This window comes from Athene cunicularia (genome assembly GCF_003259725.1).
Source record: "Athene cunicularia isolate RWA chromosome 2 unlocalized genomic scaffold, athCun1 chr2_part1, whole genome shotgun sequence".
Classification (NCBI taxonomy): domain Eukaryota; kingdom Metazoa; phylum Chordata; class Aves; order Strigiformes; family Strigidae; genus Athene; species Athene cunicularia.
In genome coordinates this window covers 136,389,910-136,403,507 of record NW_020799095.1, presented here as the reverse complement: position 1 = coordinate 136,403,507, position 13,598 = coordinate 136,389,910, and the positions used below count along the sequence as shown (strand labels likewise).

General features: G+C 35.0%; 1 protein-coding gene across 1 annotated transcript in view; it reads left to right on the top strand.

Annotated features, from left to right (window-relative positions):
* Positions 1 to 13,598, top strand: part of CSMD3 (CUB and Sushi multiple domains 3) — a 622,514-nt gene that overhangs the window by 586,575 nt on the left and 22,341 nt on the right. Inside the window, exons 61-64 of the mRNA XM_026841511.1 lie at positions 1,608 to 1,781; positions 5,462 to 5,635; positions 5,902 to 5,975; positions 13,390 to 13,501. Of these exons, the coding sequence (XP_026697312.1) occupies positions 1,608 to 1,781; positions 5,462 to 5,635; positions 5,902 to 5,975; positions 13,390 to 13,501 (534 nt within the window). The remainder of the gene's footprint in view (positions 1 to 1,607; positions 1,782 to 5,461; positions 5,636 to 5,901; positions 5,976 to 13,389; positions 13,502 to 13,598) is intronic.

The window sequence follows — 13,598 nt, the reverse complement described above, 5'->3', positions numbered from 1 at the left end:
CAGAGGTTAAAACATACAGATCTTTTTAAAGGAACTAATCATGAAGCTCTTGAAGAATGCAGACAGACTTTTGCTGCTTGGAGTATTTATTTTGACTTACTTTTATTAAAGAACTGTGAAAGTGTAGCAAAAGATATGTCATTTTCTGGGTTGGTTGGTTGGCGGTTATTTTTAAACTCGGAACTAGAGCAAGAGAAACAGAAAGTATAAAAATTAGGGCCTTAAAATTTAGATTTAGTTTACTGATTGGCAAAGCAGTATTTGATCATAGTACTACCTTCATCCAGCATTCTCAAACAGCCGTGAATGATGCTGCAGACCATCTTTGTGTGTAAATAGTCAAGATTCTCTCACAGAAGAGCATAAAAAGAATGGAGAAATACATGGTGAACCTTCTACAGGTCCCATTCAGATGTGCACTACTCCTGATCTAGTGTCTCTGTCTTCTTTTGAGCCTGCAAGATGACATGTCTAAAACTAATTTTAAAGGCTATGAGTGCAGCATTTCATGTCCCCCATTCTTGTGATCTGTGTGTTCTGCTTTTTTTTTTTTAATCATCACCTCATTTACTCCATCTCCACTAAATTAAATCTTACCAGTTTCATTTGCTTTCTTTCTTTTTTGATAGCATAGTTTCTCCCAACTTTTCTCTTTTTTACCCCTTTTCCGTTTGTCATTCATTCTAGTAACTTTGGCCTAAGTTTTCCCCTTTCTCTTTTTGATACTTTTTTTTTTTCTTCATTCCTTTCATACCCTTAATTTCTTTTATACCCTCTTTCATTCACCTCTCAATTAGCAATTGTTTGTTATTACCCCATTATCCAGTGAATAGCACTTTCATCTTCATCACTACTTTTATTTCTACTGTCCTCCTGTGGTGTTTTTCAGTTCTCTTTCCTACAACTGTGTAGAAGATGTTTCTATTTTTTCCTGAAAGGCCTGGAAATGAGAGAATGTACTGAAATACTTCTTGTTGGCCTTCTTAGAGGTAGCAACACTGACAATTTCAAGAGGTTGCAAATTCTTAAATTGTCCCTCTCTACCTAGAAGCTAAGATGCTTTCTGGTGAGGAGATATTCATGATGCAAGTACTAATCAAACTGTGATACTTGGAAACAGACTTTCAAGTCATATTTTGGAACAATCATCCTGGAATTTCATCCCTGGGCATTAATATCCAACAAATGCCTGAGCTGGTTAACAGGAAGAAAGCATTTGCCTATTACGATGGTAACTAAATATAATTGTAGTCTATGTTGTCTAAACAGACAAACAAAATAATTTTGTAGTATACTACCAGACATATCTTAAATGTTATACACTTCATAGTATCCATACTGATTTTTAGGGTAGTCTTCCTATTTGGTTTGATGCAGCATCCTGTTTTATTTAAAACATTTAATCAATCAGCCACTGTCTCCTGAACGTAGAAAACAAGAAGTACTAACTTCAGGAAATGTGGCAAGAATACAGTGAGGAAGATAGCATGTCCTGACTGTATTGTCCTCTAAAAAAGGTGAAATTAGCACATATGGTTCTTCTAGTAATTGTGTACACTGGGGATATTTACAACAGCTGGGCCTAATTATTTTGAATATTATTACAGCTGTTACCTGCCCAACTCCTCCGCAGATCTCTAATGGAAGGTTGGAAGGAACAAACTTGGACTGGGGATTTAGCATTAGCTATGTCTGCTCTCCAGGATATGAACTCTCTTTTCCTGCTGTTTTGACTTGTGTTGGGAATGGAACGTGGAGTGGTGAAGTACCTCAGTGCTTGCGTATGTATTTACTGTATAGTCCTGTATCTCTTTATTCAACTATAGTAATGTTTTCCTCTTTAAAGTGTTCACTTTTTTTTTTTTTTTCCCCCAGCAGTGGCTTGGTTGTTTTCAATCCTAGAACAAATACAGTATTTGTATCTACTTTTTCTGGAATTGTAACATAATTTGTCGATTGAGGAATACATAAGAATATCTGTAAATGCTTTGTGAGCATATAGGAAGCCTTAAACACAAACATGGGAAAAATATTACAGGCAATGCATACAAAATGATCCACGACAAAACAAGATTAAGAGGTGCTGTCTTGTTTTTAGATCCAGCTACATACAGAATAGGGGAAGTTTCATTATAATCTCTTTTATTTGCTCATTACTTATACTTAACTTTCTCTGATGTCAAAGAGATTTTTTTTCTGTTTTTGACTAGGCCCAGGGTGCTTCCTTGACAATTGTCTATTTTTCCCCCTACACTAAATGAAATTATATGTTTTATGCAGAAAATTTTGTTAAACTGCGATAAAACATTGATGGATTTTTACACTGCTAGAAATTCCATTACAGTAGCAAATGTGGCTTTTTCCTTAGGTTGAAGTCATTCCACTCATTATTTTAAAAATCTTTCTAAAGAAGTGATTGTGATGCTTCTGAGAGATATTCAATCAGTTACACTGAAGATGGACGTTCTCTAGTTATTTGTAGAACAGTTATACCACTGAAACTCATGGTTTTGGTGGTCTTGAGCAACAAATATAACTGGAAGAGGATAATTTCATCTCATGGCAGAAGTTTAATTCAAGCTTGCCAAGTACTTGAGATTGCCAAGTAGCTTGTTAAATGTTGCAAAATGCGGTTCTCCGTTCTTTTACTATTTTTTGCATTCTTCACCTCTCCCTTTCAAAAATGTTCTCTGCTTTGCCTATGTCCTACTACTATGAGATCATATCATATAGACGATCTTTTCCTTTTTTCCCTAATGATATTCTCATACCATCAACAGTTGCTTAGTGCTGCTGAGACTATGTGTGCCAGAGCTGGAACATGGTGAAAAGCATAGTTTCTGGAAGGAGAAAAAAAAAAAAAAGTTAAGTTGTCTAGATGGAGCTCTTCTAGAGTCTACATTATAAACAACAAAGACCATGAAAAATTATTTTCATCATTTCTTCTCAATTGAAATATTGTGTAATTCATTCACTTTTGAATACCATAAGCTATTTGTCATCTTTGAGGTTGGAATACTCAATACTGCAATATGCTCTGAAAAGGGGCTGCACCTTTAAACTTTTTAAAAGGTATAGTTAGCACAAAATGCAGCTGCCTGGGAGTTAAAGGCTGTTTCATGCAGAGATTACATTAACTGAATGTTGTTAATGTGCAATGGTTACCCATTGGCTTGCAACAGAAATCAATTGGCAGCCATTGCTTGTCAAAGAGCTTAAACTAGCTGCCATCTGGCAGAAATGAGAGGGAGCTGATGAAAGTCATTCTCAATGAGCAATCTTTAAGCAGTTCTTGACATCAGAAATTTAGCTCCCAGCTTGGTGCCATAGAGCCTGTAGCTGAAGATATGCATAGTATAGTTATAACATGGCATAACTATTCAGAATGGAATATGGTCATATCTTTGGTTGAGTATTTCTCAACTATGACCTAGTGAATTTGTCCACTTAATTATTCATACAGTAATTTGAGTAAAGGACTGCTGTTTTTATAAGCTTGGCAATAGATGGGGGGGGGAAAAAAAAAAAAAAAAAAAAGGCCTATGCCTGAAAATTCCTAACTATAGATGTAACTTGCTGTTAATCAATTAAATGTCTTTGAAGAATGAGTCTAGACTCACAGCCTCAGTGCCAGAGCTCCACAGCCCTGTCTCTATTAAAGGGTCTCAGAGTCCTTAGGAAAATATTTCCAGTGGGAGTGGGAGCACTAACCGAGCTTCCAGTTTGCTGCAACTTGAACTTATTCTGTAGTCCCCTGTTCCAATATCAGAGGAAAAGTGCTGTGGTTTACTATGGTGCCTGGTTTCCCTGGAAACCTATATAGAAGGCAGATATTCAGTAGCTATTCAATGACTGGGTAAAGTTGACTGATAACTAAGTGGTGGAGATTACTTGTTTTTTTAAAGAAATAATAAACTTAACAAAAAGCATGTTTTAATGTGAGGATTTTTTTCCTTGAGAGTGGTTGCTACTTTGTTGGTACAGTTTCAGGAGACAGTTTCAAGCCTCTGTTAGAAATTTGTAAGTGTTTCATGTATTTTCAAATTAAGACTTTCACTGAATTTTCTAATGAAAACATAAATTACAACCATGATCTGTCAATCACACAATGAGGTTCACTATGTTGCACAATCCCCAATTCATAGATCTTTTCAGAAGCCTGTATTTTGCATCTAATTCTGCAGACAGTCCCATTCCACTTAAAGCCATACATTTCTGGTATGTTACAGATTAAGCCCTTTTTCTTCAACAATATGTGTGTGAATGAATTTCCCATACAGTTAGTGTCTGCAGTCAGAGGTGAAGGGCAGGACCATTTCACATGAGCAGGTTCTTTGGAAAGTTTAAGGCATAGGTGACAAATATAGAGATAATAGAAGTGTATTTTGAAGGTGGTTAAGAGATGTAATTTAAATTGTGTCTGTAGAAGAGAAAGGTGGAGCAGAAAATTCCACTGTCTGTACAACAGGCCTTTTTAGTAATACATCATTGCACACATCCAGATTAGTGTTGGGCTGTTTGTGTGTATTACAGCACTTTCTGTTTGGTAAGAAATTAGACTCTACAATATTGGAATTCATGGTGTGTCAGGGAATAATATAGTCTGATGGCACAGGGTTTACCATAGCTGATTGCATTTCCTGAATCAATTATTCAAAATCCAGCTTCTGACAGTAATCAGTACTTTTTACTGCAGAAGGCGGCCAGTAAATTTGCCATCAGTGCATTTACTTAGTTATGCTATGCTACAGACGTAAGAAATCTTTAGCTGATCAGTACAAAGTGAAAAGATCAATTTAAGAATATGTTCTTATCGGTCAAATTTATCCTGACTAATAACAGCTTATTAGTGTTTGACTTTTAGATTGCTGCTGACATTTGTTTACCTTTTTTTTTGTTGTTGTTAGCTGTTCTGACTTTCAAGTGTTGCACTTCCATACATAGCAAATCTTATATTTCAGTGAAGGATAAGGAAGTAAGAATTTATGATTCCTAAAATCTGTCTGACAAATCCTTTAATTGTACAAAAATGTTGGGCACAGGGTAGATGGCAGAAGCAGGAGAGGACAGGAGATTGAAATGAAGGTTTGCTACACTCTCTGATTGCTCTCTATTGGAGGATGTGTATATTGATGTGGCTTGGGGCAGAGGTGAACTATAGACATTTGGGCCTTAATAAAATAAATTGTATAACCCTGAGTGTCAACTTCAAGCTACTGACCAAGCCCACTATGTAGGCATTTTGTACAGCTAGCAAAACTACTATAAACTGAAACAGACTAAAAATTGGCTATCTAGCTTCTCTTTGCATTCCTATTAAATGTTTCTGTATTTGACCTGTGTTTAATAAAACAAATATAAAATTTAGAGTAACTGCTTCACTAAGTTCATGTTTGTTTTTTTTGTTTTTTTTTTGTATTTTAATAAATAACACATTCCATTGCTATCATGTTTCTCACAGCAAAGTTTTGTGGTGACCCTGGAATACCTGCTCAAGGGAAAAGAGAAGGGAAAAGCTTCATCTATCAGTCAGAAGTCTCTTTCAGCTGCAATCCTCCCTTTGTTTTGGTTGGCTCCAGCACCAGGATTTGCCAAGCAGATGGCACGTGGAGTGGTTCTTCTCCTCGATGTATCGGTAAGGTTACACCCATATTATTGACATTTCTTGAAATGCTCAATATTCCTTTTCCTGATAAGTCAATCTAGAGTTTACAGCTATTTTGAATTATCCTGGTGCTATTCCATGTTCTTTAAGAATCAGGTCACTTTATTTTTGTTTATCTCATTGGTTTATTGGATGTCATTTAACAAGATTAATTTTGTGATACATTCGTGTATTTCATTAAGATACTGTAATTTGTTTTGTCTTTAATTTATTGTAACTTTTTTTTTTTTTTAAAGAACCTACTCGCACAGCCTGTGAAAATCCAGGAGTCCCAAGGCATGGGTCACAAAACAACACATTTGGCTATCAGGTAGAGTATACTAATTTTTATTAACTTGACTATTAAAAAATGTTTATACTACCTCAGAGTCTAGAAACTTCTAATTAGAGGTCCAGAAACTGCTCATGCTCTGGAAAAGCTGGTTGCTGGGGTGTTGCTGTGTTTATTTCTAGCTGTTGGATTACATTGACCTTATGTCCCTATTAGCAATGCGCTAAGTGAAACACTGGTGATCAAGTTCTGCTTGGTTTCACCTTGGAGTTTAGTATCTCCCCACCAATATGTAAGTGCTAAGTAAGCGTATAATGTGTGACAAATTGCTAGTGTAGACACACTCCAAAAAACAGTGGATAGTTTTTTCCTGAGAGCAGTTCTGTTGTTACGTTTGGAAACGATGTGACCACAAAGGAATCAGAGTCACAGTGGCTGACAAGTGCCTCTGGAGAGGTTCTAGTCCAACCTCCCTTCTCAAAGCAGGGTCAGCTTAGAGAAAGTTGATCAAGTCTGTGTCCAGAGGGTTTTGAATATTTCCAGGGATGGAGATTCCACAGCCTCTCTGGGTAACCTTTTCCAAGTTGATCACCTTTACAGGGAAAATGTGGGGGTTTTATTTTCAAACAGAATTTCTTATGTTTCAGTTTGTGTCTATTTCCTCTTGTGCTGTCACTAGGCACAGCTAAAGAAAAGGTATCTGTCACCTTTCCAGCCCCCAGTGAGTTTTATTACACACTGATAAGATTCCCCTTGAGCCTTTTGCAGGCTGGGAAATCCCAGCTCTTTGAGCCACTCCTTGTATTCCAGATGCTCTAGTCCCTTGCTCCCTTTTATGCCCCATCACTGGATCAATGCAGTATGTCCCTGACTCTCTTGCACTGCTGAGCCAAGCACTGGACCCAGCACCCACTTGTGTCTCACCAGTGCTGGGCAGGGGAAGAATCACCTCCCTCTACCCGCTGGCAATAGTCTGCCTAATGCAACCCAGGAGGCTGTTGGCTGCCTTTTCTACAAGGGTGTGTTGTGGCAAATGGTGTTTGCATATGCTTCTGTTAGAAACAGAATTGTGAAATTGAAAATGCTTCTGAATTTCTGATTTTCTATATCACAAAACCCAGTGATGTCAGTGAGACATTTTCATGGATGAATAGTGTACAGATGCAAAAAATGTGCCCTATAATTTACTAGCATACCTTGAAATTTGAAAAGATTTATAACCTGAAATTATTTCTTTGAGAAAGGTCATAAATAAAGACTTTTCAAAATTTCATGGCCAAAAATTTCTTTGGTTTGTCATTTTGGTGGCCTTTATCCAGTACTCCTCCTGATTAGTGATTGTTTTAGCAATCTTTGGGTTTTTAGATTGTGCTAGATCACAGTCATATGTGAGTGGTAATATAATTGTCTCGGTTTTCTCCAGGGAATGGAGTGCTGTTTCATGCCAAGATAAAATATACAGGGTTAACTTCCTTTGGGTATAATACAGTATTATACTAGAGGGCAACTCTTTATTCAACCATGTAAGAAATAAATCATTGCAATGACCATTTTCTACAATTTTATTGTCACAGTTTCTCTGGAATATTAATGAGCTTTCTATCACTGAAGAAGCTAATGCAGACTTTCTAATTTGTGATGTAGTTGTTGTAGTTGTGAATGAAAGTATCACTTACAGCTAGCATGGAACTGTCAAAATACCAGGCAAAATATCAACTGATATAAAATTTCTAAAAGAAGTGTAGCTGCTGGCAGAATTTACAGCCTTGATCCCACAGTTGTAAGGTTAGTACCTAGCAGATTTAAACTGTATGTCTTCTTACCTAGCCAGCAATTTATCCTCACACTCATACAAGAATTTGGTTTTATATCTAGTAACTAAATGTCTGCATGCAATTTCTGGTTACTCTAATATGATTGCTTAGGTAATACAGACCATGGTGGCAGTATCATTCATTCAGATGAAGCTGAGTTTAGCTCTTTATTGGGTGGAAACAAGAATTAACATTATCAGTTTTAGACAAATAGATAGTCCATAGACAAATAAATAGTCCATAGATCCTGAAAAGAAATATTACATTACTGTATATTCTATAATGTAATGACACATTTAAACCGCAAAGATATTGTAAATTAATTTATATTATGTTATAATTAACTTCCTATATGAATGGGATAATAATGACCTTTGCTTTCATCCACAGCAGAAAGGTAAAGAATAATTCTAAATTATACCAAAACACAGAACATAGGATGGCTTTGATTTTATTTTGTCTGATAAATCTTCTATCATTTTAAACAACAGACCAAAAGAGCTTATGGAAAATTAAGCAAAAGGTTTTGCAGTTGGTAAACACATAACAAGTTTTTGCTGATGAATATATAAGATGGTTTTCTGACTTTAACCCATTTGGGGGTTTGATGGGATTTTTGGTTGTTTGGGTTTTGGTGGTTTGGCTTTTTTGTCGTTTTTTTTGTGTGGTATTATTTTTTGTTTGTTTGTTTGTGGTTTGTTTGGTTTTTTTTTTTTTAATTCTTCACATTCAAACTAATATTAATAAGGTCACTTATATGTTAATTGTTAAGTTTCAAATTTATGAAATCTGTCAAATTTATCAAATCTGTCTCACAAAAAGAAATCAAACTGTAGTTTGATCATCGAATTCATGTCTTCATATGTGGAGTCCTGTTTCAGTGTTTTTCAACAAATGACAATACCTCCGTTTTAACCTGACCTTATCCCTGTCACTTGTTTTGCGCAATACTAAGGTCAAGTCATGAACTTCGACAGAACTGTTTTTTTTGTTCTCGTCATTTCCCCTACTCTTGATTATCTCTTTTCCTGGCTCATTGATTGCATTGAAAGTTCAGGCATATGCAGCATAATTCCAGGTTTGACTGAAAGGCATATCAGAACCTGACCTCCTGGAACCTACACTAACAAAAGCACAAATATCACAGCCTCACATTTGAATAGTGTTTCAACTGTTAAATAGGAGCTTTTTAACAAAGAGGTAACAGAATTTTGCATGGATTTTGTTGTTCGGTATTGAATTAATCAAGCAGAAGCAGATCAGGTTCTTTTGCATTCAAATAACATCAAAATACCAGTTTAGTGCTACTTGGATATCAGGCATGGCATGTAAATGCGTAGCATCACCTGCTTTAATTGTTATGAATATGTACTTCTAGGATGTTTACCTTTCATCTGAGAATTTTTGATTTGACAAATCTACCTTAACAGTGTATTACAATGAAGACAAAGTATCTTTAGAACTTAGTGAATACTGACTTCATCTGTAATCTGCAAAATAAATTGATCCTTGGAAAGAAAATGGTTTTGAGATATTTCTTCAGATATATTTCTAGTACCATAGAAAATTGCTTATAGCATTTTCACTATAAACTGTCTCAACACAAGATGCTACTGAATTGAAGAAACAGTTTAGAACTTCTTAAGACCAATCAGTCAGATTTATTACTTCTCATACTTTTCCAGCATACATTTTTGTAGAAATTCAGCTATTTTCCCCACCATTAAAGCCTGAAGGGAGCCAAAGGCCAATCTGATTTTAGAAAGAATAGCTGCATTACAATAGTGGTAGCCCTGCTAGCTCTTTGGTTCTATTTTGTGAAATCCTGTATGAAACTTGATCTGCAGATGTGGAGCAACTTTGCAAATAATCTCCCTCTGTGAATGTAATGTTTATAAAACCTTTAGTGTTGATTGAATTGTAGGATGAAATTCCAATAGAAATGCTGTACTAGCCCAGTGTAGATGTCTCCATTAGTACAGCTGGCATCAGCACTGCATCAATGAAAATGTCATTTAAGCCTTATCAGACACCATGTAATTTTACTGGCTCCTTCTGCTTCTCAGAATCCTGAGGCCTGTGGCTTCAGACTGATGTCAGTGGGGGATGTTAGTCAGAATGTGGAGTGCTTCACTGGTAGGAGTGTGCTTTTGATAGTTTTTGATGTTTGTTTGTTTTTTTGGGGTGGGGTTTTTTTTTTTTGTCTGTTATTCTTGATACACCTGGGGTTATTTATAATGTTTTTAACACACTTTTACACCACTCACACTGCAGCTCCACACTATATTTTGATCTACTCCATAAGGCATATTTTACCTATGTTATATAATTGTTCTTTTTCTCCTGTTAGAGAATAGTAAATATATAGTCTTTGGCTTTTAGCAAAAGGAAAATCTAGTGATGTTGATTTGGGGACTATCCAAACAATAGTTGACTGTGCATATAGAACAGTTCATCCCTAAAACTAGAGAGTACAGTGAACAAAGATATTTCAGCTGTTTCACCAGCTCTCCCAACTAGTGCTTCGATTCAAGCTGTATAACAAAAAATTTGAGCAAATCAGAATATCTCAAGACTGGGAATTTTTGAGGACCATAGAAGGCTGTATTTTAGCGCCACCTGGTGCTGCTGGCATAACAATATTGGAAAATAGTTTTCCCGAAAAGTAATTTTTAAATTACTCTCTTTTAAAAAATTTCTTTAAATTGCACATTGTTTGTAATCTTTTTATTGCTATTATTATTTTAGGAGCATGGAGCGTAATTCCTTTATTTATTTATTCATTATCTTGAGCAGCATTGCAACACTTCTAAAAATATTAATCACTTGGCCAACTTGTATTTTTTATATCAACAATTATTTAGGTTGGTTTTGTTCGTTTGCTGTGGGTTTTTCTTGATTGTTTGATGTGAATTTTTTTAAAAGTGTGGAATGCCAGTAACTCAACCTTTCTACTTACTTGGCAATTTGAACCATTTCCTTATCTCATGGATATATTTCTAGTACTAAAGAACTGGTCTGATTAGGCAATCAAGCTTCAGTGAAGCCATAAGTTAGGAAGAGCTGCAGTGAAGATGGGCAGATAGTGGAAAAAATTGGTCTGCATTTCTTGGTTCTGCTCTTCAGGTGAACAGTTTTCCTTCACTATATGTGTCCAACAGAAGTCACTAATAGGCAGCTAAAGAAGAGGGAGAAGCTACAGAAAAATTAAAAAAAACCACACATCATCCCTTTTTTCACTGTTACCCATTGAGTCCTGTAGATCTGAAGAGTCTATGGACATGACTCTCCAGTCCTTTCAACTCATGAAGTATGAAGTTTCTGTTCAGGCCATTCTTGATGAGTAGAATTACAATATACTGCATTTTTCTGAATATACTGAAATTATTTTGATCTATTGACTTTTTATTCCTCTAAAGAGATTCTATACAATGAGAAAATTATTTTAGGTAATATTCTACTAAAATGTAGGTGAAAATTTCAAGATTGCAATTATCTGATTAATTCAGGAGTGCCCATATTTAAGTGGTGTTGAGCTAATATATGAAAGATAATCACATCATGAGAACTGTCAAACTCTGAAAATACTTTTTTTTTTTTTTTTTAAAAAAAAAAGAATGTACCACAGAAACTGTTAATTGAAAATAAGTGAAATAGTGTAACTAAGCAGTGAAAGCCATACAGTAACTATTTCTTAAGTTGACATTGACTACTGTGGTTTGAATCCTTAACTTAGTTACAGTTTAGAACAGATACCTGAGTATAAGTAGCCAATTAACTTCTTTACATCATTGACTTCCATGATGTTCAGCTACACCACATCACAAAACAGATATATTTTTTCTTAAATATTTTATATTCAGGAAAAACATCAAATCAATTTTGAAATAATAAAGTAGAAAGAAATTTAAATTCCTATTCAGATGTATATTAAGAAAGTATATTTAATGGGTTTGGTTGGATTTATTTTGGTGTGAGCAAGGGGGAAAGGGTCCTGGTTTTAAAGACAGTGTTGAAATATTGTCTTTCTTGACAGCTAAAGACTAAATGTGGCAGGTGTTTTTTCCATAGTTGTGAATGGAGACTGCTTCGATAGAGGAAGATTACTGAAATGAACAAATCTTTCATAAGACTAGTACTTGTTGTAAAGTAATATATTGGTGGTGGTTGTTTTAACTAAGTTCTTTACTACACAAATAAAAATTACTTCCATTTTTGTTTGGTGCAACTTCTAAAACTTTTAGTATTTTCCCACTTTGTGCTTAATCATGAACGTGATTTTGTGTATTTTCTTCAAAATCTTTTAAAACTAATTATATACTCCAGTGAACACAGTAAAGAGGGGGAAAAAAAAAATATTAATTTTAAATCACATACTGCGTTGATGAGCTATTACCTGTAGTTCATGGGTTATTATTAAATTTCATTCTGATGAGAAGCTTGAGCTGAAATGAAATAGTGCTATAAAGTTTCCAATGACTACTTGTAGCAGTAAAATGCTGTTTCCCAGGACTAAATTATTGTGAAAGAGTCCACATTTTACTTTTGTTCATCAATTTAAATCAAGTGTTATACATTTAAACAAAATAATATAAACCCCCCAAAACAAACAGAACCATAAATGTGCTGGCACATATAGTTCAGTTTTCAACTTCTCATTTAAACATGAGTTGATAAATACATTAATACAGGTCACTACAGAACAGTAGATGTGATCTATGCACCTTAATATTTTAGTTAACCACTCACAGCATGTAATAAACTACTCTCTGAATGATATACTTGTAATCTAATTTCCCTGCTTTTGAGGGAAACTAAGAATTATTTGCGTTTTCATCAACGTTGCCATGACTGGACATGCTGAACAAGTTATTTCATGTTGTTTTTGCAGAAACTGTTATTGACTAAAGAATTCTATTTTCCTTTTTATTCAACACATACCCATAATAAGCATAATAATTAAAAACTAATCTCAGATGGATTGCTATTTTAAATTGTAATGTACTTGTATTCCAGTTTCTATTATCTATATGGTATAAAGAACAATTCTTTTTTACTTCTTGTCATTAAAAACAAAATTAAAATATTATAAGAACATTATAGTTTCTGAAGCATGAGACAGTTTTGTTGACCAGGCCAAGCTTTTTCTAATGAAGTATTTCTCATTATAATTTATGAATTCATTCAGCATTCCACAGAGGGGGGGTGTAGTTCAACAAAGGTCCATCAGAATCTATTACCCATTTCAGCTTCATGACTTCTTCCCTGGTTTGCTGCAGGATTGTCTAACTGGCTTCTCCTTGTTCCAGAGCTAGGAAGCCACAGTAAGCTTGGTTTCTACACTCACAGTGCCTCAACTGTTCCAGGCCCAAAGCAATTCACCAGAGAGACCACAGAAGATGAGATTTTTATTCTCTTCCATGGAGGATTTCAGTTTTGGGGAGAGTAATTTTAATGAGAATGAAGCAAATTTTTATTTCATAAAATGCTCTGTGAAATTTAATTTTCTTTCTACAGAAAAAGCATTACAATTCATTAGCCTGCACAATGTGAAGGAGTTTGTTATCAAATTTGGGAAAAAAAACCCACAACTGATGTTTATTCATAACAATATTACTGTGTTTTCTACTTTTCAACAGGTGGGAAATATTGTTCAGTTTCAGTGTAGAAAAGGACACCTTCTCCATGGCTCAACAACACGAACTTGCCTTCCTGACCTTACATGGAGTGGAATCCAGCCAGAATGCATACGTAAGTAAATGATAGGTTTCTGATCTATCACATTTTTTATCTGGGCTATTAAGTAATAGTAAGTAACACTGTTAAAAAATTATTTTATATAGTTTTA